This window comes from Microtus pennsylvanicus, chromosome 7 (genome assembly GCF_037038515.1).
Source record: "Microtus pennsylvanicus isolate mMicPen1 chromosome 7, mMicPen1.hap1, whole genome shotgun sequence".
NCBI lineage: Eukaryota > Metazoa > Chordata > Mammalia > Rodentia > Cricetidae > Microtus > Microtus pennsylvanicus.
In genome coordinates, this window is record NC_134585.1 from 122,780,638 (window position 1) to 122,808,567 (window position 27,930).

Below are 27,930 nucleotides of genomic sequence, written 5' to 3' on the forward strand. Positions count from 1 at the left end.
AGAGGAGCAGAAGGCCAATAAGGCTTTCAGAAGTGATTCCCAGGGTGGGAAAAGCCAGCACTGGAGTCCACAGGCAACCACCGTAGACGACAACAGCTGAGCTTTTAAAACCCAAGTCAGCACAGGAAAAAGACAGGACGGGCCAAGTGCACTGTCATTTCTCACAAAGACGTCACTGGCTACGAAGCAGCTGCCTGTTGTCAGATGCAGGCCAGGTGGAAGGGTCGTAGGCACAGGAAGTGGTGACTTCACTGAAGAGAGCCAGCTGGGCCCAGGGTGTGATGGTGGAAGTCCAGAGTCCTGGGGTCAGAGGGAGGAAGCCAATGGGCTGCAGAGTCAGGAGGGTACATTCTTCCCGAGGGACTCATCCCTCCGGCTCCAGCCACCACCAGCTGCTGGTTATGGTAAGCCAGGAGGCGGAGTCAGATGGCAAGAGGCAGGGGGACAAATACAGAACAAAGAGATGGCTGCCAAGAAGGGAGATCCTGAGTGTGGACTCTAGGGGCAGGGATAGGTCTTAGGCTCCTCACACCATGCAGGTCAGGACACTGAGGTCAGGACACACAGGTCTCAGTCACCTAGCTGCAGAATACAGATCCAGAAACAAAACCTAGAGCCTGGATCCTGGACCCGGACCTCAGTGCTTCTTCTGAGGTATCACACTGGTTCTGTAGCAAGGTGACATAAAACAGGCCATGCCCCCCATTCTTTAGGCTGTCTTTGTCACTTCTCCAGTTTCTGGGACAGAATAGGCACTGCATGTACAAGCCCCGCCCATCTCTGCAGCTCCTACTTACATCATAGGCTCCAGACAATCAGACCCCGCCCACCCTATATACACACACACATACACACACACACACACACACATACATACACACACACACACACACACATACACACACACACACACATACACACACACACACACACATACACACACACACACACAAGGGAGTCGGGTGGCTGTTGTCTTCCTATCTCTCCACTATCTCCAGAAAACCAGCATTTTGCCTGAGATATAAAAAAAATGTCAGTAATATTGGTAGACTCAGTTGTCAAGTTAGGGAGTGAACTCAGACTGCGTTGGTCTCAGAAAGCCGTGTCATCTATGGAAAAGCCAGCCGGCTCTGAACATGCTGTAACCTCTGCTTTTCTCTCTTCTCTCCCTTCCTCCCCACATGGGAGGGAAGTAGGGTTTCAGGCACAACTGAGCCTTGTGAGGTGGTAATTCACAGGAAAACAGTGACGGAAATTCAAGTGACGTGAAGGCCTGCCCCCACTGATGCCGCCATGGGTCATCAAATGGCGATGGCAAAGCAGCCAGGCCGGTGACTAAGCTCATTTACCCGTGAAACGAACCCACAAACACATGACCACAGCCATGGCAGCAACTGCAATGAGCAGCCGTTAGGAGGCGGCGCACAATGCCCCCTGCACCTGCCCAAAAGACACGCTGACCCCAGGGAGCACTGAATGACCAAGACTCTCTGAGGGTTCCCACTGATGTGATTTATTATTATTATTGTTATTATTATTATTATTATTTACAGACCATTGCTTTCAAATGGCTTTCCGTATATAAAACATAAACAGGGTGTTACCCCTGCACAGTCCCTGTACTGCAGCAACTGGCAAGCAAGAAGGTACCCAGACAGCAGAAACAGCAGAGACTGGACCTAGGGGACCAAACGACAACTTAACCATCGGAGTGCATCATCACACTCAGGTGACCAAGAACAGGCCTAGGCATGGAATGTCTTCCCATCGGGAAGGCCACCCAGCTCAGACCACAGCTCAGCTCATGCTTGGCAAGGCTAAGGACTCCCATGCCATCAGCTCTTTGCCAGGAGTCAGGCAGGAAACAGGCCTTTGGGGCACGGGGCAGCTCCATGGCCTGGGATGGGGGTGGGAGTCAGGTTCAGAGTCCACCAGGAAAGGCCCTTGCTAGAACGGTGCTTAGTTTGTCTATTTATTGCTTGCAATTTGTCTAGTATTTTCTCAAAGGTCACCGGTGGCGATTTCAATGCTGTAAAATTTGTAGAGATGCTCCAGAAGAAATGTACAAATTTCACAGGTTTCTGCTGGCTTAAAGGTGATATATTTTATTAAAAGCATCTATTCTGGGTGTACTTTAGATAGGATTTGGCAACTGATTGGTTAGAGATCCAAAAGGCCTATGCTATTAAAAGACTCACTGTGGGGTTTTGGGGAAGGGAGGGTGGCAAAAAGAAACAGAAATCAAAGACATCTGCAAAGGTAGGGTTGGTAGACAGAGCAAAGCACTGGAGATCACAGAATGCTTAGTCACCTCGCAGTCCCCAAGGCAGGGGGCTGGGAAAAAGGATCTTGACAAAAGCCAGGGCAGCTTGTCACCAAACTCCCCACTGCCACACCTGCACAGGCCCCTCTTGCTTTCCTCCTGCGGCTCCTCATTAGCGAAACCCAATCTTCGTGTTGAAAGGAAAATAAACAGGGGAATTGCCTGAGGAAAGAGACTCCTCACTGTGGACCAAAAGATTCTACGTTTTCCCTCAGCCCCCATCAGCTTCTCCCAGCAGCAGAGCCATTCTCTTCCTGTCAGCCCATTGATGCACAACTTCCTGTTAGGGCAGCAGAGGAGTCTGGGGAAATGTGTCTTCCTTCACAGCCTCTGCTGGTGCCAGGCAACAGCCGAGAACTTCTCACAGATCCAGCAAGCATCTTCAGCTCTGACTCTATTGGCTATCCTGAGGATTCAAAGCCACCAGGAAGGGACTCAGGGAAAGGCCTGACCACCTGCCATTGAGACCAGCACATCCCTGCTCACCTCTGGGCACCCAACCTAATCATAGCCATCAGGAAGACCAAAGCTGGCCCTAAAGTGGCAGAAATAATTGCCAGAAAGAGGGAGGAACTCTTCTGTGTAAAAACTGGCTGCTGAGGACAGACCCACAGTGGAATAAAAGTGAAATCCTCCCTCTCCTACCAAAGCTCACATTAACAGCAACGAGAGGAAGACTAAGGATACTAATTACCTCCATTATTGAATTTGCCACAGGAACCTGTGTTATCTCCTTTAATCTCCAGCAAACTTATGATAGTGGTTCCCAGACTTTGGTGCACACTAGAATAACCCAAGGAACTTGGGAAATTCCCAGTGTCCAGGCTGCTCCAACCAATGCGGTCAGAAGGCTGGGACAGGCATCATGGGTTTTTTGGTTATTGTTTACTTGTTGATTTTTGTTTCTCCTTTACAACACATTTTTTTAAAAAAGATCCCAAGGTAATTCCAAAATGTAGCAAGGGCTGGGCAAGGTAGCAAACACCCAAATCCACCTATTTGGCAGGCAGACAGAGGCAGGCAGACCTCTGAATGCAAGGTCAACCTTGTCTACATAGAGAATTTAAAGCCACTGAAGGTTGTAAAGACCCCGTCTCAGATTTAAAAAGAAAATGTATCAGGGTTTATGCACCCCTAAAGTAGGTGCTTTTATATCCTATTTTATTCATGAGAAAATTAACAGGCTAAATCGCCCGCCTAAAGTCAGTCTCTAACACTCAGAGCTGTCAGCAGAACACCTCAAATGTGAACACCAGGGGCTCCTCCCTACTGTCCACCCCCAACCCCAAACCAGAGCTCCTCCAAGACTCGGGAGCTTGAACACAGGGTCTGAGCTTGGCTGGAGAGCAGACTGTGTGTGTGCATGGCCCCACCAGGCAGTCGTGGAATCGGTAAGTTCTGCTCCATCAACTGGCGCTATCATTTGAGATCTCTCCAGAACTAAGTGCCACCTAACCCAAAAGGACGTAGAGACGATACAGTCAAGAGCATAGACATTCCACAGAAGGCAATGCGGCAAGCCCAAAGTAGAGCAAGTGAGGAAGGACTCCAGGAACCTGGGAACCAGAACGCCTATGATTAGTCCTTCATTGCATATGGGACATGAAGAAAGTCGCTCCCCTTACGGGGGCTCAGATTCCTCTTCTGCACGTGGATCCACATGGATCCTTCCAGCCTGGTCTTCACGGTGCTTGTGGGGCCCGTTCTTGGTGTGAGAGGATGTAGGAAGAGCTTTAGCCTCACTCCAGAGAAAAAGGGCCCACAAACTGTTCAGACACACCCAGCCCCAAGCAGGAGATAGCAATGCACCAGTTCAACAAACAGGCCAACAGGAGGGGCAACACCCTGCACCTCCCCAACCATGGCCATCTGAGCAAGACGGGAGCCAGTATACCAGGTCTGCCTCACCTGACAGATATCTCTGCTCAATGTCCCTGCCCACCCCACCCCCACCAAGGAACTTCTGTCATTCCCCAAAGACAAGGCCAGCATGTTAGACTCCCTAACATGGCTCACCCATGGCCCTCCCCACTGTCCTTTAATGTCCCTGCTACTTGTGTTTCTGGCTCCATCCCTCCTCTTGGTTCTAGCACACTGCACAGACCCTCTGTTCCCACCCTGTCACCAGAGATCTGGATAGGATGCTCGGTGTCAAGAGAACTGGCCTTGGGAGTCACACGGCTGCTCTCTCATTGGCTATGAGACTGAGCCTTACCGTACTCTGCTACAAACGGGGCAATAATCTCAATGTCTTCATGAAGTACCAGGACTAGGCACCTGCCTTCAGAGTCCTAGAGCCTAGCACAAGCTCTGGTACTGAGAACTTGGAGCAGGTTTGGTCACACTGTTTGCAGACTCAGCCCCCTAGCCACCCTCTGCCAGAGGTGACTTTTGTACCTATCTACTGCACGGAGCACAGTGACTCTCTGCACTATCCAGAGAATTCAACTGCCCAGACGCTCCCACACCTGCCTGACCTATACATCTGGTTCCCAACACCTCTTAAACCTTAACCCTCCAAATCCCCAGGCTACCAGGGAGCATCCGCTGGCCTCAAATACCCTTGGTCTCGATATCAGTCCTTGTCAAATTCTAAGCCCTGAGGTTCATGAGGGAAGAGGGGTTGTGAGGACTGGGACTCAGTACCTAGCATTCAGGAGACCCCAGGTTTGAGTCCCAGCCCCTGAGGGTGTAGGACAAAGGGGAGCTTAGAAAGGTTAGGAAAGGTGGGGAGGAAGAGTAGAAGACTGAAACCCCTCATAGCTAGGTATAAAATCAGATATGTTCATAGAGAAAGCAGACAGATCAGGAGTGGTGTCCCCAAGGTACCTTCTCCCCTCCACTTCCCATAGAACCCAAGAAAAAGCCACCCAGTTGTAAGACTCACAATTCACGATGGCTTAACAAAGTCCAAAGCCTCAAATACAGGAGAGACAATGACCGAGGAGCCCTCTCAAGGAAAGTTGTCTATGAGAGTTAATGAAATCCTTCTGCTAAGAAGCAAGCACAAGGCCCTCTGTGCCTGCCTGGGTGACTGTCTTGCAGGTGGGGGTGACTACAGAGGGACAGGCAGCTGCCCAGTAGGAAAAAACAGGACCAGCCTTCTCAAGGCCAAGCACGAATATGGGCGGGGAAAACTCATCCTGTGGGGTAAATGAGAAGAACCCCCACTCCCCCTCCCCCTTCCCAGCCCTCCTTCAGTCACCCATTATGCAACTTAAGTAACTCCACGCAGATTTGCATAATGTATGCATTGTTAGTATATGATCTTGTTGGGCTTTCAGACTGTATAAAGCAATTTTGCTACCTTTAATGGAGAATCAGAGACAAAATTCCTCATTACATACAAAAACGGTGTTTAAATCATCACATGGGGGAATTATCGGCAAAAACAAAATGACTACCAGTCTGAAATGTAACGAACACTTCTTTGATACTTCAGTAAAGAATGTATCATAGTATCAGGTGCCTGGCACAGGTCTGGTCACAAGTCATGCCAATCAAGTGTCTTACACACTGTCCGTGTGGTGCCCACAGCAAGCAGAGAGGCAGAGACTGTACTATGGCTGTGAAGCCACTTTGGGCTCCTGAGTGACTCCAATCAATGAGATCCAAACTCCATGTTTTCACCTTTTGTAAATGTTGAACTCCATTTTCTTCCTCAGTACCTACAATCAGCCTGTCACTCCCATGTTAGGGCTGAAGAAACTGGGATATGACGAAGTAGGAGTTCTTCACTAACAGTCAGTCTAGGATCTCTGCATTCCTTCTGCAGGGAAAGCACATGCCCTCTCCCCATCTCTGCTTCCATGACAGACATGACAAATCAATCACAGCACTTTTCTCACTGAGCACAGCTAGCACCTCAGAATCCTCCTCTTCACAGCTCCTCTGGCAGCGGGTGCCAACTGTTCAGAATTAACACCCGGATAAAACCTCTTCTCTATGCCTACTCCATATCCTGCCAACTCTTCAGTATTCAGCCAACATGGTGACAGCGCCACAAATTTCTGAGAATTGTTTGTGGGCCATGCCTAGCCTGGCTGCTCAGCCCCAGGAACCCATATGACTCCCCTTAGCCTGCTGACCAGTTCCAAATGGGTTCTGAGGGAATAGGACACACCTGCCAATTGAAAGGGATTGAGAGGACCGAAAGGTTGCTGTTGTGCCTGCAGGGCCTACCTACCACACAGGACCATAAGCCACCCTTAACTAATGTCCACATTCAGCTGCAGCAGTGACACACTTCCAAAACGTAACCTTGGCCTGAATATTCTGAAACAAGACCCTTCAAGGTGTTCAGCTGGAAAAGAGACCAAACACTGCCTAAGACACACACGAGAGCCATGTGTGTGCACACGCGCACACACACATACACACACACACAAGCATGTTGTCCTGCGACTAGGCAGCCTCAGGAACACACCTCCTCCCTGAACATCTGCTGAGTCTCCCAAATCGAAGGGAAAATGTTCCTGCAATTCTTACACAAACAAAGCAAACACAAACACACACACACGCACACATGCATGCACGCACCATGTCCTTCAAGGGAACCTGTTTGGACAACTTCAGGACAACCCTAAAGTGCTCACAGCGATCCTCAGAGAACCCTTGTTATTCAGAGCAGAGAAACCTTGCCCCTGCCCAGAGCTCTTTGACACTCCTTTGCTCACCAGACGGAAGACAGAAAGCTGCCTGCTAGCCCCAGAGCGCCCTAGCTAGGTCTTCTGGAACTCACCAGTGCTGGCTAGCTAGTCCCCAGGAGACAGATCAGACACGCTCTTCTCTGCCTACAACCAAGGACCCAGACAGCGCTCAGCTGCCACTGTGCTTCCTTCTGCTCACTACTCCTCTGCCTTTATCTCGCAGGGAGCTTCATTCTCTCTCTCTCTCTCTCTCTCTCTCTCTCTCTCTCTCTCTCTCTCTCTCTCCCTCTCTCTCGTCCCTTTGCTCCCAAAGCAGTCCTGGGTGGGTTCATCTTTCAAATCCTTTCAAATCATCCAGGGCCTCCTGGAGCAGACTTGAGGAGTTTTAATGTTTGCAGTCATGCCGACCCTGGGCCGAAGGACCATTAGCCAGCTCCATTCTAGCATGCGGGAGCATCCGTGCCCACCACTGGAGAACAGTAGACTACCACAGACCTTGTTTACAAGTGCATAGTAAAAAGCGGACCAACTTCCAGTCGGTTTTATTCATTTTCCATCTCTGCAGACAACATGGCCCCTTATGGTCTACACCTAGAATAGACAAATCTGCCCCACTCCTCAGTCTACCATAGCCATTAGGAGTCTGCAGCAGATTTCCACAGGGTTGGATCAAATTCCAGGAGAAGAGAGCAGCCAGAAGGCATATGGGAAAGAGCACAGCAACAGTGAGAGCTTGCCTTGAGACATGTGCTCCGCTTCCCCTGCCACTGTAGGGGTAATCAAGGTATTTGGGGACGGCCCTTTGGGGACTACCGTACTTACTGAAAGAAGAGCAGCCCCTGAGTGGTGTGCAGGTCACTGGGGCTGCTGACACAGCACACCTGTCACCCGCTGTGCTGGAGACACTGGAGCATTCTTCCCCCAGCCCCCAGGACAGTCTTTCTGTTCTCCTGACACCTCATCACAGACTCCTTGCTGTGAGCCTCCCCTTGGGCCTGTCTCCTCTCACCCACCTCTGCCATCCCGTACCTACCCCATCCTTGTTCGCTTACCAAATACCTGCAGGCAGCCTCCGTGCGCTGACGCCAGCACACCCCTGATCTGAGATCCTCCTGAGGACCCAGACAGCAGCATCACCATCCTGTTCTATGCAGGACACCACCCCTCAGAGCTTTCATGTCTGTCCAGGTCACACACAGAGAGGGCAGAGGACAGTGAACATCAGGGCAAGAGTGCCAGTCAGGACTCTGTTTCTCTGGGACCTGAACTGGGTCAGGCCCCAACTTGGAAAGAGACCCAGCTAGCCTCTGAGAAAGAAAGTGATGGAGGGAGGAACTGGGGATCCAGGAAAGTCTCCAGTGACACAGGAAAGACCAGAGGCTAAGCTGATTTGCTGACCCCACTGACACCTCTGCTCACTGCATGGGGTGGCTGGTAGGGATGGATGACGGGTATTTTTGAAAAGTCGGTCATGTTAGAGAATAAAATCATCTATATACCATGACGTGAGATGACCCCAGGCTTCCCCTCGATGGCCTCCCACACTCCTCGAGCCCTCCAGAGCCACAGCCTAAGGGAGCTGCCATCTCCACTCATTCTCCCTCTTCTCCTTCAATGCAACCATAACCCGCCTCTGCCTCCCATCCCGTTCAGTCCAGCGCTACTCCTTGACAATTCAAAATGGTGACTGTTGCCGAGCCAGAATCCTCCACCTGTGTTCTCGAGTCCTCTCTGACAGCCATGGCAAGGGTTAATCAGGGAGTCCCAATCATTGCCCACTTGCCCCCATGTGTAGTCAGACACTTCTCCGCTATACATGAGCCTGGGGAGGGGGACGGGGCTGTCTCTGCATGCTGTCGCCACTCCGCCCGGATCTTTGAAAACATGCAGGAAGAGGGTGTCTCCATCTCCATCGGGTCTGGCTGGAAGCCAGTACTGATGGGTTCCAGAAGGAGAGCCCCCAGCCAGAGCGCTGGTGCCAGTTGGTGCCGGGTGGTGTGGGCATTCTGCCACCCGACTCTTTGGGACAGCAGGCTGCCTGGATGCTCACTGACGCCTGTCCTCCAAGAAAGGGCTGGATTTTGAGCAGAACAGGGAGGTACCCAAGCCACAGGACTTGTATCAGCCTTCACACGCAGCCTCGGAAATCCTGGGCCGGAGGGAGGATGGCCACCATGTGCGACTTATCATCTTCTGCCTTCTCCTTGCCCACTGCCCCTGTCTGGTTCAAGCCCTGACTTCACGGCCAGTTTCTTCCTACCACTGTTCTCTGTGCCAAAACTTCACTGCACTACAGCCCTGCTCCTTATGCCTTTCAACAAGCATGCAAACCCCTCAGTCTGGTATGCGAAGACCAGAGAACCGCTGTCCCATTCTGGTCCGTTCTTTTTCACTCCCAGAGAAACCTGCCTCCTCAGGTCCTCCCAGAACACCTAGCACTCTCCAATTTGGGGTCTCGCAACCTCCCTTTGCCATCACCCCTTCAAGCTCAGAACACTCTTTCACTTCTGCCTCATGAAGCCCTGAAGCTCACCTCAAGCCACAGTCCATCTGAGAGGTCTCCATTCAGACTCACAGCACACCTGTAAGGAGGGAGGGGCCTTGTGGAGTTCATAGCTGTCTGCAAGCCTCCAAGCTACCACAGCCTCCATACCCCCAACCATACACCATCCATCTCGGTGTTCCTAATGTCACCAGGGTCAGCCCCTAGCAAAGAGCAAACATCAGTGAGAGTCCTCCCAGTGGGAGGCCCTCTGAGCTTCCGTGTGTCAGCACCTACTTCTCTCTATCTGTCTTTCCCAGGGGTTGTACAGAGCTCAGTCAAGAACTTGCTTCCCAAGGTAGACCTGGAGAACACTGACCAACGCAATCTCAAGAGGCTTCTAGATGGACCCAGACTGGCACACCAGCTGTTTCCCCATGCCAGGAAACCTGCCACTCAGCCAGCTAAGTCTCCCACTCACAAGCACAGAAGTAAGAGTCCTACAAATTCTCTTTCTTAAATGGAGACTACAGCTCCACCTGCTCTCAGAAAGAAAAAAAAAGACCAAGATGAAGGGGGCAGCATCTGAGGCCTCTCAGAGGCAAGAGGGGTTCCTGGAGAGGTCCCTACATCTTTCCTTCTCACGGGCTCCCATGTGGCTCACACCCCAGGCTCATCTACAGGGAAAACCTCCAAGGATATAAAGACACAGAGATCATAAATAAAGAACGCACTCCAGAGTGGCCTGAACATGAACTCAGAACTTAGATCCAAGTCCGAGAGCCTGGTGTGGTAGCACACGCCTTGAATCCCAGCACTCAGGAGGCAGAAGCAGGTGAACCTCTGAGGTTTGAGGCCAGCCTGGTTAATATAGCATGTGCTGGGCCAGCAGTGGCCTACATAGTGAGACCCTCAAAACAAACAACAAAATTCATGTTCAAGTCCTAGTCCCTCATCCCAGAGAAGGCAGACAAGTGTCACACTGCACTTCAGATGGCATTTCATCCTCCCATTTGCCCCGGTGACAAGCCATCCCCAGGCTTCCTCATCATCTGCTGTTGGAACCAGGTAATGCCTCGCTTCGGTGAGTATCCCTGGCCCCTGCCCACTAGGTGTCTGTCAAATCCTTCCCTGGCTGGGATAACCAAATATGGCTCTGGGCTCTGCTACATGTCTGCCAAAGCTCCTCAAGTGGAAAGCCTTGGGTCAAAGGTCAGTTAGATCCCGGGTCCCCTTGTTGCCGTCTCCCCACCTTTTGTTCCTCACCCACACCCCAGTCCCAGACGCGACATCTCTCTCCACCCAAAGGCCAGAGAAGCCTGTGCACAGGACTCCTGAAATGCCTCATGTACGGAGGAATCAGCATCTGTGAACCAGCAGATCACCATAATCCCTTAACATCACTTTCGCCTGCACCACTAACAGTTGAAGATTCAGTTACTACAGTCTTATGGTCAACTAGTGGCAGGGTCCAACTCTGAAGGGGTCAGAAGGCCCTCACCCAGCATGCCTGGCCACCCAACTAGGGGAGCTGGCCCACAGATGCCAAGACCCTCCGACCCTCTAAGGCCAACCATCAGACACCAAGAGACTGGGAGAATACCTCTAAAGCCATTCCTGCCCTTTTTCCCCCACTATAAAGGAAACCTTTAGAGTGGCATCGCTTAGAGTCCCTGAGAGCTCTGGGACCATCAGTAAGCTTTGGACACGGTGGTTAGCTAGCGACTTTGCACGCGGTGGTCAGCTAGCGACTCTAGACACCGAAGCCTCACCTCTGAGTTACCTTACAAACCTGTGCCCACAGAGTTGAAGGTGTTAAAATATTAGGAGTCGTTGGTACCTATCTTATTTCAGTCATCTCCCATCCATACCCAGGGAGTTTTCGGTCACTCCTGGATCTACCCATCAGTGTTCTTGGGGTCAGTCCAGAATAAGACTTGATCTTCAAATGAGGACCGACCCAGAAAACCCCAGGCTTGCTGTGACCTTTGGAAACTAAGCACCAGAGATACTAGAAGCACAGATAACTTGCTTGATTTTGGTTGGTTTGATTTGGTTCTGTGTGTGTCATTTGTGTCTTGGCTGGGGTGTGGGGGATGTACATTGCATGGTGTAGTTCTCGGGTATAATCTTCAGTATTGGTCCTTAGTTTCTACCCTGAGACCGAATCTCCTTGCTGTTCACCACTGTATACACCAGGCTAGTAGGCCCATGAGCTTTCAGGGATTCTCCCATCTCTGCCTCCCACCTCACCTTAGAAGCCCTGGGATTTTTATAAGGGCTCAAAGCTGAGTCCTGACACATGTACTGAGAGAGCCTTGGCCACCGAACCATCTCCACAGCCTCTTACTTGATTTGTTTGGTTTTCTTCTTCTAACGCTTATGTTGTGGGGCTGGTGGCTGCACACAGGCCATGACACACATGTGGAGGCCAGGAGTAGCTTCTTTCCTTTCACTCTGTGGGTTCCAGGCTGATAGGGCTGGCCAGCAACATCCTTACCCCCACTGAGTCATCTTGCCCATCCCTTGATTGTTTTAATTGCCAACCTTGTCACAGACTGTCCTCTGGGATGCAAGAGGAGCTATCCATATGGGAAGAGGCTGGACAAGAACCTCCTATAACCCAAGTATGGTATGCACAAATTTCCCAATGTCTAGGGCTACATTCTACCCCTCGCCTCCTACCCACCTCCCCACTTCATCCGCTTCGCCAGAAACACCGCAAGGGCCAACCACATTCATCATCTTCCAGCTACCTCCAGGTGGAGGTCACCACCAGCCTCACCTGAAGTCCCCATACCTCTTACAGGGCTTCCCTGTCTGAGCCGAACTCTAAAGCCAAAGCCAGCTCGTCGGCCTCTGCTCAGAGCCCTAGCCTGATGCCATCTGCCCCAAGTCCTGCCTCCTTCCCCTTGCTCAGCCAGGCAGATCTGACTGTGGGATGTCACCAGTTCCACCAGCCCCACTGGCATGGCTAGCTCAAGCGGTTTCTATGCGCATTTTGTGGTCAGTGATTCATCTGAAAACAGATGTACCAGGGCTTGGGGATATAGATCAGCAATACAGCATGTGCCTGAGTTTGGGGGATATAGATCAGCAATACAGCATGTGCCTGAGTTTGGGGGATATAGATCAGCAATACAGCATGTGCCTGAGTTTGGGGGATATAGATCAGCAGTACAGCATGTGCCTGAGTTTGGGGGTATAGATCAGCAGTACAGCATGTGCCAGGGTTTGGGGGGTATAGATCAGCAATACAGCATGTACCAGGGCTTGGGGGTTATAGATCAGCAGTACAGCATGTGCCTGAGTTTGGGGGCTATAGATCAGCAGTACAGCATGTGCCTGAGTTTGGGGGGCTATAGATCAGCAGTACAGCATGTGCCAGGGTTTGGGGGCTATAGCTCAGCAATACAGCATGTGCCTGAGTTTGGGGGTTATAGATCAGCAGTACAGCATGTACCAGGGTTTGGGGGTTATAGCTCAGCAGTACAGCATGTGCCAGGGTTTGGGGGGCTATAGGTCAGCAGTACAGCATGTGCCAGGGTTTGGGGGGCTATAGCTCAGCAGTACAGCATGTGCCAGGGTTTGGGGGGTATAGATCAGCAGTACAGCATGTGCCTGGCACATGGGAAACCCGGGGTTCAATCCCTAGAACCCAAATAAAGAACTATAAATTTAAAACTGATTCACCACTAATTTATTAGGAAACTCTAAAGTATGCTTGCAACAATGTGAGTGTTTATTTAACTATAAATTTTATGGACTCTAAAACGGGTTAAGTGTTTCCAGTGAAGATTTAGCATCTGACTAAGATGGGCTGTCAGATATACACCAGACATAGTACAGGAGAGAGAGGGTAAAACATCTCATTGAAAGTTTTTACATCACTTACGCATTGAAATTATAATATCTTGTTTCATCACATAAAATGAAAATATTAACATAAATTTCATGTGTCCTACTTTTTAAAATATATGGCTACTGGGAAGCATAAAAGGACCAAGAGAGTTCATGTTCTATTTTTGTTGGACAGGGCTATCCAGACCTGGCAGCCATAAACCTGACCCATTCCACTCCCAAGGATGCCTGGCTTGCTCAAAGACCTCAGATCATCACAAACATCACCTTCTCAACCAGGCCTCCTCCGAGCTTCCCCTTGGAGCCCTGTGCCCTCCCACCCAGCTCTCCTCCCCTTTCAGCACTTCAGACGTCAACTATAACTAGCTGACATCCTTACTGTTGGGCTCGGCTATGGAAACGTGAGTCCCCAAGGACAGGACTTCTGTCTACTGTGGCTTTTCCCACTGCATTGTGCTCACAGGTGGTCACCAGCCATCTGTAGAGCAGGTAGAAGTACCCGCTTTTCTGCCTGGACAGGAAGTTTCTCAAGGGCTATACGTAGCACATAGTAGGTACTTGGCAGATGTCTGTTGCCAAGATTTCTGGGAAAACAGAGGCAGCTTAGCTTAATCATTCATAGAAGGAAAATTGAACACCAAAGGCCCTGACGCTGAACACTGGACCCCCGCCTGCCTGCTCCTCTCTCCTTATCCCCAGAAAAGAGCCCCACAAGCTGGCAGCCTCGGCGCCCCAGGGAAGGGTCACGGCTCTCCCTTCCATCAGTTTTTACTCTCCCAGTGAGAAGACAAATCTGCTTCCCCTCTGCCAGAAGGCCTTGGGCCACAGCTCCTTGCATTACAGTGATTAAATCCCTGCTGCTAGGAGGGTTCAGAAGACAAACAGGCCTCGTGCCAAGGGCTGGCCTGCAGGGAGGAGGCAGCAGTGAGGGCGCCTGGCCAAAGGGCCTGTCTCTCAGCTGTCTCCTGAGAGAGAGGAAATCCACTTAGCTGCGTTGCCTTCACGGGTTTTCACATGTGGGACATGCAGATAACCGCCCACCCACCCCTCCAGGAGACATTGCGCGCAGTACCCTGCAGCCAGAGTACCACCATTTTCTCCTGTTCGCTCCCCAGGTCTACCTGGCCACCACAACCAGCCCAAGATGGCCGGAGGGAGGCTCCTCCAGCTCCCTGCTCCGTCTCCAGGTGCCGAGCTTGCCATGCCTAGCCAGAGCGGCTCTCTCCAGCCACCCACAGTACGGAGTGCTCAGTGTAGGCCAAAAGCCGGGTCAAAAGCTTGCTGACAGCAACCCGTCATTTCCCGCAGAAGCCTGAACAGCCAGGGTACCGTTAGCCACCAAGGGCATTGTGTGACGATGTTGGAGCATCTTCCTAAAGCTAGCAGGTGCCAGAATGGAGCTTAGACCCAGAGAGAACACGAAACCAGGAGAACGATAGGCACATGGGGCCCAGACTCTGCCTGGAGGAGGCAAAGAGTGGGACTCATTCTAGTCCTCAGTTTCGGGGATGAAGCCAGCACTGGGAGTTGATTCGGTGAGAACACGGTTGATGTAGTATTTGGCACTCACCTAGCCCTTCCCAAAGCCCACACTGCACCTTGTCTCCATCACAACACACATCCTCATTGTTCCCACATGCAAACCTAGAGAAGGAGGCTCGGAGTCACAGAGCCAGACCGAAACTCACGGACTGAGCGAGCCCAGCCCTCCCGGTCCCTGGCTCCTGGAGCATCCATTAAACTAACAGCGTTCTGCCCACCCCTCCACACACCCCAGGGATAGAAGACCAGGTGAGTGAGCCGATGAGTCATAAAGTAAGAGGACAGGGAGCAAGGTGGGCTCTGAAAGACCCAGCGGCTTTTTGGCTTAAAGGAGAACACCCAAGAACCAGCCTACAACAGCCTGTCTACTGCGCAGGGAGGCTTCAGCCACTCTGTCCTGGATCAAGGCTCAGGCTTCAGTCACCCTGCCCTGGATCATCTGCCCTGGATCAAGGCTCAGGCTCCAGTCACTCTGCCCTGGATCAAGGTTCAGGCTTCAGTCACTCTGCCCTGGATCAAGGCTCAGGCTTCAGCCACTCTGCCCTGGATCAAGGCTCAGACTTCAGTCACTCTGCCCTGGATCAAGGCTCAGGCTTCAGCCACTCTGCCCTGGATCAAGGCTCAGGCTTCAGTCACTCTGCCCTGGATTAAGGCTCAGCTCTGATGCCCTAACTGCAATTCCCTGGGCAAGACCACATCGCTCCTGAAGTGGGGCCGATTACGTCCACCTCATACACTGTTGCGAGGCGCTAAGGCGGTATATGGAGACAGGAGTAGACCCTTCGGAGAGACTCATTATCTTCTCCCAGTTCTGTCTCTTTTTTCCACCACCAAATTAGACATGGCTATCCACTTAGAATTTTTTAAATTACATTTATGTACTTATTTAGGGGAGTATGCGCGGTCATCAGAGGACAACTTATGGAAGCTGATTCTCCCCTCCTACCATGTCAGTCCTGGGGACTGGACTTAGAGAATCAGAAAGTGTCCTTATCCTCTGAGCCATCCCGATGGCTCTGGTGTTATTCCCATGGACGCATCCACTTTAAGCCAGCGGTATATTCTCCCACGCTGCTGGGACAGAAGCATTGTCTATGAAGCCACCTGCCTATGAGGAAACTCCCCAGACTCAGCTTCCATCTAAGACTGGCTCCCAGTTCACATCCATTTCACTCTTCAGGGACCTCAGGATTTCTGCCAACAGCATGGACCAAGGAAGGATTGGGAACCATGGACCAATGAAGGAACTCCAAACATCACAAGGCCATGACTTTCAGAAGAGACACCAAAGGCCAAGATCACCACTGCCAAGAACAAGAGCCCCTTAGGGACCATGCCTATCCAGCTGGCTCGCTCACCTGACTTGTGTTCTCCTTGCCATCCTGGGCACGAGGACGGAGCCCAGTGCCTCAAGTATGTGAGGTAAACAGCAGGGCAGTGATTTACTGTCCCAGCCCGGTCTGTACTCAGTCCCCCACCTTCCACCATACAAAGAGCTCGGTTCAACAGTCACTGTTGCAGTCTGCAGTGACGTCTCAGCACCTTCAGGCGGAGAGAGCAATGTGCTTGCTGGGTCGGGAGGGATCCCTGGAGCTGACTCTAGGCCTGGGGGACGCGACCCTTTCCACTCCTAGAACCTGGAACGCTTAGGGAAGGAGGAGCATGACAGAAACTGGAATCCCTGGATTCCTGCTGTGCCTCTGCTACTTAAAATACTGGGTGCTCTCAGGGAACTTGCACACCCTCTCTGAGCCTTGGAGTCCTGAAGGATAGTCCCCACACTGTGTCCCTCACCAAAGTGGGGTCTGTGCAGGAGCATGCCCAGCCAGGCTGGTGGAGCTTGACCAGTCCAGGCAGGTATGATGCCACCCAGGATAGGGATACCCCAGCTCTCCCCCATAGAAGGTTTCCGAGGGTTTTCTTACCAATGGCCTCCACCTCTGAGCCCCCTACAAACATAGTGACCTGAACCAAAACAGCACCTTACCCTCTCGAGATGAGAACTGTAGCCTTGCCGGCAGTTCAGATGTCTCCATGTATAGGAGCTTGGTGCAAAGTTAATGTCTCACCTGCTAAGTCAGCAGAGGAAAAAAGGCCTAAGCTTCAGCTTGCTAAAATCAGAAACCAAAAGGGAGAAGGCCCAGCAAAAATCCCTGCTAGTAGAACCTCAGGGGAACGTGGGCAGGTGGCAGCTCAGGCGAAGGCATCAGGAGGGATGGCCGGCCCGGGAGAGGTGTCAGCACCATGCTGGCCCTTATTCCTCTGCTCCCAAACGTGGTTTTTAGTGGGCTGGTATTCCTGTCTACAAATGCCAGTACTTCCATTTATAAATGGAGAAACTGAGGCTCAGAGAGTTTTGAGGGTAACTCGGCAGTTAGGACCCAGGGCAGCCAGCTCTTCCTGGCTCCCCACAGCCTTCTCCAGCTCCAAGCCACCCACAGGGAAAGGGCTCTGGAGATCCGCTGATCTTGCTGCCTCCTCCCGGCTTGCTGGTGACCTTGGGCAAGGTGGTCATAGTTTGGACTTCTCCAAGCTAAATACCAAACAACTGGCCTTAAACATGCTACCTGGGAGATGCAGAACCCACAGGTTGAAGGTACAGACACCAGGCCATGCAGCCGCTGACACCGTCCACAGAGCCCTTGCAAGCCCGCCATCTAAGCCAGCATCCATGCTGACTTGACACTGAGTGACATTCTTATCCTTTAAGAAAATGCCCAACGAGCCGACTCCACAATAACAGATAGCAATTTGCATATTATTTCACACACCATTTGCATGTTATTCCTTTGGTATCACCAAGGCTGTGTTCAGAATACAGCTCCAGTATCTTGTGACCAGGCCTTGGGGTGGGAAGAACGGCTCCCCGGCATATCTTCCTCTACCCAACTACTGTTGGTGCCCCCTGGTGCCTGGCCCGGAGCATGGCCTTATGTCCTAAGCCCGGTGAAAGAGGCAGGAGAGACTTTTACGGTCTGCTAAGCACCCCTCTCAGGTCTTGAAGGGAAACTGCCAAGATGCAGCCCTCGCCATTGGCCTGGGTCTGTCCCAGGCCAGCCTCCTGACTGGTTCCTTCCCTAGAGCCCACAGTCTCTTCCTGCCAGATCATCATGTGTGCCCTGATCTTCCTCTCAGCCTCTAGCCTGGCCCCGTGGTTCTATTTTTGTGCTCTCTCCACCTGTCCAATTTGGACGTCCACACCCAATTAGCTATGCCCAGGCCACAGACTGCCAACCCTAAGTGAGGAGACTCCAGAGGGCCAGGCCGGACCACCATGACTTACACACTGAGGTTCATCCAGCAGTAACATTGGTGGCACTTGTTTGAGAATAAAGGCATGGTCGCCACGTGCTCAGCTCTTCCTGAGATCTTTCCCCTCACTAGAACCCCATCTTCTCCACCGCCATCTGGAAAGTGTGCACAGGTGACGTGGGCACTTGTATCCAGGCTTGGCTGTCTAGCAGGCAGCTGCTGAGGGTCAACGCATGCTTAACTCTGGGCTCTGTGCTATACTACAGGGCAAGGTTACCAGCACCATGCTCTTGGGAGAGGGCCAGGCACTCCAGGACAGACAGACGTCTTGAGTACTAGGGGCTGTGCTTCACAGAGGATGCTGCGTGCTGCGGTACAGGGAAGGCTGCTGGTGTTACACTGCAGAGAGATGCTGGGTGCCATGGCATAGGGAGCGTTTGGGACTCCCTCTTACCGTCTGAATAAACAGGCTCAGGGTTCAGCAAACTCCCACCACTAGCAGCTGCTGAGTTAAGATATGAACGTAGATTCCGACCCCTTAACTGCCACACCAGGCCATAAACGGGTAAGATCATTCTTGAGGGGGAAAAGAGCCCTGGATCTTCGGGGCTCATGGCAATTCCATCTTTGTGCCCACACCCCTGGCAGGAGTGTTTTGATCCCTGCTCAGAACCTCTCAGGACGCGGCACAGCCCCCAACAATTTGCACAATTTTCTCTTTCCTCCCATCTGCCTTTGTACACACATCCTAGGACATCTTCACAATACCCTGCGTGGCCAGTTTTGTTTCCCACACACTCCATCCCCTCTGCCTACAGTTCTCACCCTCAAAACTGAGTTCCTCTTTCCATTACAGCTCTGGACCTTCAGTGACTACCCCACCTTCTACGGGGAGTCCCCAATAACTCCAGCCTGAGTTACTGTCTCCCTCATAGTGTTCCCAAGCACCAACACCATAAACCGTCCACCCTGGATCAATGTTGTCTGGCTGTCTGACTGCCCACAGGATACCCCTGGGGAATGTGGCTTTGAGGACAATGGCTCAGCCAGTCCTTGTGGAGGAACATGGCCTGGCGGCAGAAAAGGAGTGCATTTGTTAAGTTTGAGCGAGTTAAGAACAATCACAAAACAAGCAAGAAGCACCAAGTACCAGCACCTCCTTGGGGCTCCTTAAAGAGAGAGCAGGCCCTCTTCAGCACTGACTGTGCTGACTGCACCAAACAAAGGCACAGATCGAGCGAGGGAAATGGACTCAAGAAAGAAAAACATTCTAGAATAGACAATGGAGAAATCCTCAGAGATTCTCTGGGTTGGGGGGAAGGGAGGGAGGGAAGAAGGGAAGAAAGAAAGAAAGAGAGAAAGAAAGAAAGAAAGAAAGAAAGAAAGAAAGAAAGAAAGAAAGAAAGAAAAAAGAGCTAATAATGTAGCAGAGCCCTGAACTCCATCCTAGAACCATCTAAGAAGGGGGTCTAGTGGTTCTCACAGTGGGCTGTAATGGCTCTGAGCCGCCGTGGGGACCATGCCGGGAAGCAGATGGGCTCTGCCAGGCAGATATACGATACTGAGCCCCCACTCCCTAGTACCACCTTGCAGCCAGCACAGGAAAAGAAAGGAGATGACTAAGAGAAGATCCAGGCAAGAGGGAACAAGGTAACATGGATATTTTGGGGCCCCACTGGCTCTCAGGCGGCAACGGTGCTGTGGTAGACACCTACCACAAGCCTCTACAAGGCAAATTCTCATTTTTCCCTGTAATCTCCACAACAACATCCTCACAATTTATCCAGGGTCACCCTGACAGTATACGACCACACCCCCATAGAGAAAACATCTCAAGGACCCACCATGGGCCTGCCCACAACCTCACCCTGAACCCAGGCTGCAGAATCTTTTTTCTGGGTCTCTCCACCGGCAGCTCCCATTCCAATCAAGCCCTTCGGCCTGTCTCTTGGTCAAGCTTCTCCTGCCCCAACATTTTGTATCTGTGGTCTCTGGCCCATAGACCTTGATCTGTGTTTTCTAAGAACATATCAGGGTACCTTGTTCAGCCTAGATATAGTAGGGAGGGTTTTGGACCTTCTCCAAAGCAATGTGCCTTACCCTCTCAGAGGAGTGGATGGGGGGGGAGGTGAAGGGAATGGGAGGAGGGGAGGGAATGGGTACTGGGATTGGTAGGTAAAATGAAAAAAAGATAGTTTGTTTTCTTTCTTTAAAAGATAAAATTTTTAAAAAAGAATAAATCAGGGGTGGGGGTGCGGGGGGGCCGTTGGTTCAGTCAGTCAAACCTCTTCCATACAAGCATAAGGATCTGAATTCAATCCCTAGTATCCACATAAAACCAGGGTGCAGGGGTAGATGGGATACAGGTGAGGGCAGACACAAGAGCCCTTGAGCTCATAGGCTGCTCCACTAGGTGACTGGGTGAGCTCCAGGTTCAGTGAGAGACCCTGCCACAAAATAAAAAAGACACAGCACACGCAGAGAGAAGCAATCTGGGCAGGGGAGCTAGTTCAGCAGCGGAGGGCTTACCTAAACATGTACAAGGTTCTGCACTGAAACACCACAGTGGAAACACACAGAAATACAAGCAAACCATCCGCCGCCACCAGCACAGAAGAGCTTAAACTCAGGAGTCAAAAGGGCAGGGTTCTTATCTCAATACCACGCCCACTGGCAGCGTTAGTTTAGTGAGAGATTTCATCTGCATAGCCTAGGGTGCCTCCAGTACCACCTACTTCTAGGACTCTGGGGTGTAAAGTCATCTACTTAAGAAAAGGTCCTCGCCTTCCCTCGCCTGTCACTCAGCAACGATTCACGCAGGAGCAGTGTGGGGCAGAAACAGTGTGGTCCCTGCCCCCAGCCTCCCCTGACTCCCGAGCACCTGGGGGTGGAATGACAAGGGGAGGGGGCCTTGAAAACCCATTAGCCTCCTCCGGACTTCCCGCACAAGAAAAGGCACTAGAATTTTCCTCCCCACGGCTCCTGAGAACAGCGCAGTCTTAGAATTTCCCACCCTCATGATTTAAAGAGGAATTGAAGGCTTTCTGCTTTCTCTCTCTCTCTCTCTCTTTGGGGTTCTGAAAGAAAAACAACTACCAACAAATGCTCTAGTGTGCTGTCACCGAGCAAAGAAAGGGAATACTGTATCAATATATAGCCGCCCTCACAACCACACGTGCGCGCGCGCGCACACACACACACACACACACACACACACACCTCATTTTTCCCTCACTGTGTTTCATAAATAACTAGCCCGGAGCCTAAGCTCTCTGCTCTGATTTCACATATCCACTGGAGCCTCAGAATCACAACACAGGTTACTCAAATTTTGTTGTTTTTCTCTACCTAATTTTTTAAAGAGGATCTTTTGAGGATGTCCTCATACATCCTCCTTCCTGGAAGCTAAAGAAGGGAGTAAAGGGCCATGGAGTAGCTTTCTGATTAGCTTATTCAGGAGACAAATGCCCAGCCATTGTCTCAGTGCCCAGCACCCATGATGCCGCCTGTGGGGAAGGAAAGTCTGTCCCAGGAAAGTTATAAATAGTGGGGTGACATGCAAGGGAAAGCGTATGACGACTTAGCAGTAGCCGTATAGGTTACAAAGGTTTGACTTCTTTGCTCACTGTCCACAAAGAATATAAACAAATGGTCACCATGGGGGCAGGGTTGTGGCTGCTTCACGCTGTCGGATCCGCTTGCCCTCCCCTGGGCTGGCACTGCCAGTATGCCCTGTGACAATAAAATACAGACCTGAGGCCTTTGGCTACCAGCTCTCAGGGTCCTGCCTACAGCCAAAGTGCCCTTTTTCAAATCAAGTCTCCTGCCTTCACATTCGAGGAGGGGGGGCATCCTGCAGGGGGTTTACCCAAGGGTCTGCCCTATTCCTACTACCCCAGCATGCCTGAAATCACAGTTACTGGTGCCCCCCAAATCCACCGGAAACCAATGGTCCAGTGACCACTTGCCTAACCTCAAGTAGCACTTGGGCCGGAAAGGAAAAGGCAGGGCTGTCCGTCCTGTGAAGTCCGGTACTCTCTGCCCTGCTGCAGCTAGGACCTCTCTTCCCAGGAGGGCAGAGGATCAGAACTGAGGTTCTTGGAGTGTCGGGGATGTGTTCAGTAGAGTGTTACCTACAGTGTGAAGCTGTGGCTACCACCTCCCCACACACACCCTACAAGGCCCAAAAATAAATCCTAGAATACTATCAGTCACTCCAGCTGAAGGCTGGAGGGGCTTCTCTGTTCTCTGTGAGGCCAGAAAAGAGATAGGCCTAGTCGCCACCATTCTCTGAAGAGTATTAATCAGAGACCTCTTCAAGGTGTCCAGCAGAACTAGTTCCCTTAGGTGGCAGCTCAGTGATTGGTCCAAAGAAGGAAAAGTAAAAAGAAGTGAGAAAGGCCACCAGGGGAGCTGACAGGGGTTCCTGCATCTGCGCCCTAGTGACAGGACAAGCGGGGGTATCAGAAGGAGCAGACAGGGGTTCCTGTATCTGCGCCCTAGTGACAGGACAAACAGGGGTATCAGAAGGAGCAGACAGGGGTTCCTGCATCTGCGCCCTAGTGACAGGACAAGCGGGGGTATCAGAAGGAGCAGACAGGGGTTCCTGCATCTGCGCCCTAGTGACAGGACAAGCGGGGGTATCAGAAGGAGCAGAAAGAAAAGAAGTCGAGCAAGAGGGACAAGGGGCAGAGACGAAGCTCAGGCGGATCCCTAGGCTGGGGATGGGGAAGCTGTTGGAAACTGTGCAAAATCCATGGAAACAGACAGCTGCTCTCCTGCCCAGCACATCAGACTTCCTGCGGAAGCAGCCACAAGCTAAGGCCTGATGCTCTGTCGGGCTGTAGAGGACGGAGAGCAGACCAGGCTCTCCCAGTAGAGAGAGAATTACTGTCCACTCAAGGCAACAGGGCTGTGTGGGCCAACCCAGCTCCAGAAGAAATTAGAGAACACGGTAAGAAAAGCACCTAAATCCTCATTGCCCTAACCCTGCGTGGTTCTAACAGTTAGAGGGAGTCTGAAAGGTAGAGATGGATCACCAGATTTCCAAGCAGAATCCCTAGACTCTGCCCTTTCCTGTTGTCTAGGTCTCCAGATAGGAAACTACTCATCTACTAAAGATGACGGTGGGGGAGGATGAGGAGGAGAGGGAAGAGAGGCAGGAGGAACAGAGAAGGGTGGGGAGATGGGGGAGAAGGAAGGCAAGCAGGAACAAACTAGAGTCCCATTCAGTTCAGAGACAGCCTAGTACCTCTGAGGGCCTGGGAGGCAGCCCCCTCCCTGCTTAGGTTTTCACCTCCCATTCTCAGTAGAACCTCCCCTCTTTCCAGTGCCATCGCCTACAGCCTGTGAGGGTGGGAGCTGGGAAGCACTTTGTCCCCATTTCCCAACCTCCTCACACTGGCTCCTTGCTGCAACAACTCTGAGCACGCTCACATTGCTCTTCTCCCAGCCACCCGGGGCCTGCGTGGTGCATTACTCCCCCAGCAGCAGACAGCAGCCAAGGACAGGTGAATAGAAAGGTGTAACCTTGTGAGATAAAGCAGAGAACTTCGGGGCTGGCTAAGGCACAGGTTACAGACCATCAGCCATTTAAGCAGAAACAGCCATCGTAGATGCAGGATCACCTGAAATGATTGGATACCTGGTCTGGTCTTGGCTTCCAGAACCATCAGAGCCAGGCAAGCACGCAAGACCTCCAGCCAAGGAGAGTCACTCATCTGTCCTGACCCTCTCTGAGCTCTTCTGTCCCAAAGCCCATCCCTCACCCACCCCCAAGACTGACACCTCTCCCCAACAGCTGCCTCATTTTTGAAGATGGTCTCCAATCAGACCCAGATGCTTTGCGGAACTTTTCTCCTAACTCCAGAGGCAGAGATAGACTACAGAGGAAGACAGTATCTCTCTCCTTGGTCATCGCAAGCAGCCCCAGCAGACCCCTCTTCATGAGAGGAGCTATGGAGGGCCTTGAGCTATCCCCACCTGGAAGCTGGAAGGGACTTGCACGTGACTTGTCACACAACAGTGGCCAAGCTGGGACTCCAGCTTTGGTCCCATTCTTCAATATGATCCTGTTTGCCTCCATGGCAGACAGGGATAGTTGCCTCGTTAAACATTCTGTTGTTCCAATCCTGTACCCAAAGTACACAGGAAGTGGCCACCTCACCAGCTGAGGTAAGCAGGAGCTTCTGACCCACTGTCCCCGGGTGCCATCAGCACAGAGAAGCCTGTCTTCGAAGTGGGGGAAGCACACCCCCAGGTCATCTCACCCTGCCATCACTTCTCGCTTCCCTTCCTGGGGAAGCCTCTTCCCATGAGTACTCCGTCAGAGAAGCTAGCTCATCCCTGCCTGGTGGCCACCCTCCCAACACATCCAGACAAATGACCATGGATCCCATGCTCGGAGCATCTACTCCTAGGAAAGCCACCCCGGGGAACACTAAACATGCGGTGCCACCCCACACCCCCGGGATATGGGCTTCCATGGGTTTCCCCTAGCAAGGGCTCCCGATTCCCAGGGGTGGTTGCCAGCCATCTCCCAGGCAGAGCACGCAGCAGGAGAGGCGGTTCTGAGAAGGCAGGGGCAGAGGGACTGCAGGCTCTCATTACAGGGAATGACTAAGTGAGCTGGGCTTCCAGGGGAAACCCCACTCTCCGCTCGTGGAGAGGTCTGTTCAACCATGAGCTATTTAGACTAAAGCAGCTTCCAAGTGCTCTGGTTCGAGCAGCCCCTGCAGAGCAGCAGGTCCCTGGAGGACTCTGCCCATGCCGGTTGCCTGACAAGGAGCACTGCCCATCCAGGGTTCAAGTCAGACTCTGGGAATGGGGGAAATCTGATCAGTGACTCCCAGGTTTTTGTGACTAGATCTCAAGAAGGAATGTGACAGTCTCCAGCAGCTGTGCTCTGCCTGAAACAGGCTCTATTTGAAACCTCCAACAGCTGAGCCCCTCCCAACTCCCCACCAGCCAGCCCAGCAAGCCCAGCCAGCCCATGTCCAAAATGACAAATAAATACAGGAATCCACACAGCAAGCAGGCACTCACACAAGTGCACAGAGACACGCGTATTCACACAAATGCAAACACCAACAAACTGGGGCCAGAGGGTACAGTGGGGGGAACCACTTGTCCAACAATTCCCTGCATCTCCAAGCCCTCCAGACAGCAGCTTCCTGGCAAATACAACATCGGCAAAAACCCACCTTCCTCGACCTCCTTGCCCTCTGGGAAGGAGCTCTTTTCCTCCGACCGAAAGGCTGGGGCAGTGGAGCCCCCCACACAAGACAGTGCCTGCCACTCTCCTTCCAGTGTGCACTCTCACATACCCTCATCTTTATTTATCCCAAGGAGAAGGAATTGGGGTGGGAGGGAAGAGCGGGGCTGAGCCGGGGGGCGCTGGCTCCCGCGGCCGCCCCGCTGCCGCTGCCGGGAAAGCCCTGTCATCTCCTAAGGAGAGGCGCTCTCCCCGTGATGCCAAGGCGGTGCCCATCTACTCTGCCTGGATAACACCTGTAGCCATTTTTATCAGGGCGTGTTTACAAGGCAGCGGCAGGTTTATTCTGAGTCCTCTTTCCTGAAGGAAGGGACTGCTGATTTCCTCCCCCTGTATTTTTAACCTGGTGCCCCTGGGAAAGACTCGCCCTGGAGTCTCCCTGGGAAGGAGTATAGAAACTTGGGAGGGGGGGTGCTTGGGGAATGGTACAGGATCCCTACCCCCAGCCAGACATTTATTTCTTTTTTATCCCGGGGAAAATGGAGTGGAGCAGGGAGGGGAGGAAAGGAGGGAAGTCGCAGGAACTGGCAGCCACATCAAGGCAGAGGGTAATTAATTGGTGCGTTAAGCTGCTGGGTTATGCTTTAGTACGAGTGAGCCTGGAGGGGAAAGGAGCGATTCTCAGAAGGGATTCTGTAATGCTCCCTACAAAGGGAGCACAAATCAGACACAGTGTATGGGCTGTCCCTACAAAGGGAGCGGAGAAGGGATTCTCAGAGGACCAAGGAGGAAAACCACGGGAAGTTAGGGTGTTCCCTGTAACTAAGCAAAGGAAATCTCTCTCTCTCTCTCTCTCTCTCTCTCTCTCTCTCTCTCTCTCTCTCTCTCTCTCCTCTACATACTCCTTTTGTTGAAGGTATAAAGAGAAACCACAGCCCCTACCTTTGAGTACAAACCCCAAGACAGTTCGGTCTCTATCACCATAACAACAATTCCAAACATCCCAAAAATCAGAGCATAGTCACTCAGTCGCTTTCTCTTTTCAAACAGGGCCCTCCTGTGTCCCAGCTTATAGCCAATGTTTTGGTTTTTCCGCTTGTTGGCTTTGGGGAAGGTGGTGCTGCTGGCAGAGGTGCCAGCATGCTGGTGGTTGTGGGTAGCGTTGGGGTGATGGAGTAGAGTCTGGTGGGCATGGTTATCCTCCCTGGAGGAGATGACAATCTCTGGGGGGTTGCTGGGACCGAAGAGCTGGAGGGGTTGGCCCTCAGGCTCGGCCTCGATAAGGTTTCTCCGAGAGGCGCTGAGGCGACTGAGGGGCTTCATGACCCCACCGCTGTATTTGCAGGAGCTCATAGCTATCTCGGTGAAGGGATTGCTGTCCCGCCGGTGCACCAGGGGGCTGGCCTGCCGGTGCCGGCTGCCTCCACCAGGCCCACTTGTGGCTGTGGAACTTGGAGAGTGGCCAAGCAAGTGGTCATTGAGATTTAGCTGGCTGCCTTGCCTGGAGGAAGGGTGGAGGATGGCGGTGGAGTTGGCTGAAGTAGGAGCCCTGAAAGCCGAGGGAGAGGAGTGCAACAGACCAGGATGGACAAGCTGGCTCTGGAGTTGGGCAAGCTGAGGCAGGGGATGCAGTGGAGCCTGCTGCTGCTGCTGCTGCTGTTGCTGCTGCTGCGGCTGCTGCTGCTGCTGAAGCTGCGGAGGCTGAGGCTGCAGCAAGGGTCCTGGAGGCTGTTGGGGGACTGCTGGTGGCGCTGACGGTGGTGGCGGTTGCTGTTGCTGCTGTTGCTCATCCCCAGAGGATGGACAGGGACACTTGGGGTCTTCATCCAGGTCCCCCACCCCCGAGTCATGGAAGTGCCCAGAAGTGTCCATCTTGGGGCCTGGCTGGGTTCCCTGCAGCACGACCCTCCACCCCAAAGCCACCCTTGTTCCAAAGATGACCTCAAAGAAAGCCAGGCATCCAAGCTTCCCCACCAGAAGTGTCTTCGCTCCAGTCCTCTGTCTTTGGTTTGCTTCAGTTCTCTGGGGCTGCCACTCGGGTATGCATTGTATTGGGCGGGTAGAAAGGCCAGGAGAGGAGCTGGGAGAAGGAGGAAGGGGCGAAAAGAACTCTATTCTGGAGGCGGTCCTCTAGGAGTGTATGAGGCAGACTCAGCTTCACTCCTCGCTGGCTCAATAGCTTCGCTCCCCTCCTCCTGACACTGTTATATGGCAAGCCAAGCCCACTTATTAGCCAGCGGTTTCATTGGCTTCGCTTAACTCTCCAACCCTCCTAACTCCGCCTCCCACCCAGGCTCCGCCTCCTAGAAGGGGCCTGCCATCCTCCGCTCCCCGCCGGGTGGCAGCGCAACGAGGGCTGGGAACTGTAGTTTTTGTTCCAAGACCCCCAACCCCCAACCCCTCCATACCCCAACCCCGAGCCGAGCAGCTGCCCTCTTTCCTCAGGGAGGTACGGCTAAGGACCCTGAACCCCCACCCCCACCTCGATCGGGGCTGGACGCTGGCGCTGGGGCAGTGGAAAGAAGAGGCAGAGGGCATCCTAAAGAGGAAGCTGTCATCATGCTGGGGAGACCGGGAACAGAGAACAAACGTTGATTAATGGCCAGCG

General features: G+C 52.4%; 1 protein-coding gene across 2 annotated transcripts in view; it reads right to left on the reverse strand.

The window, feature by feature from the left end:
* Positions 1 to 27,515, reverse strand: part of Kcnn3 (potassium calcium-activated channel subfamily N member 3) — a 150,263-nt gene extending 122,748 nt beyond the window's left edge. The window contains exon 1 of one of the 2 annotated variants that reach the window (XM_075978416.1): positions 26,265 to 27,515. In XM_075978416.1, coding sequence (XP_075834531.1) covers positions 26,265 to 27,194 — 930 coding nt within the window. In that variant the 5' untranslated portion in view covers positions 27,195 to 27,515. Of the gene's footprint in view, positions 1 to 25,311; positions 25,454 to 26,264 lie in introns of those variants that run through there. The other variant, XM_075978417.1, reaches the window with a different exon arrangement.
* Between the last annotated feature and the right edge of the window lie 415 nt (positions 27,516 to 27,930).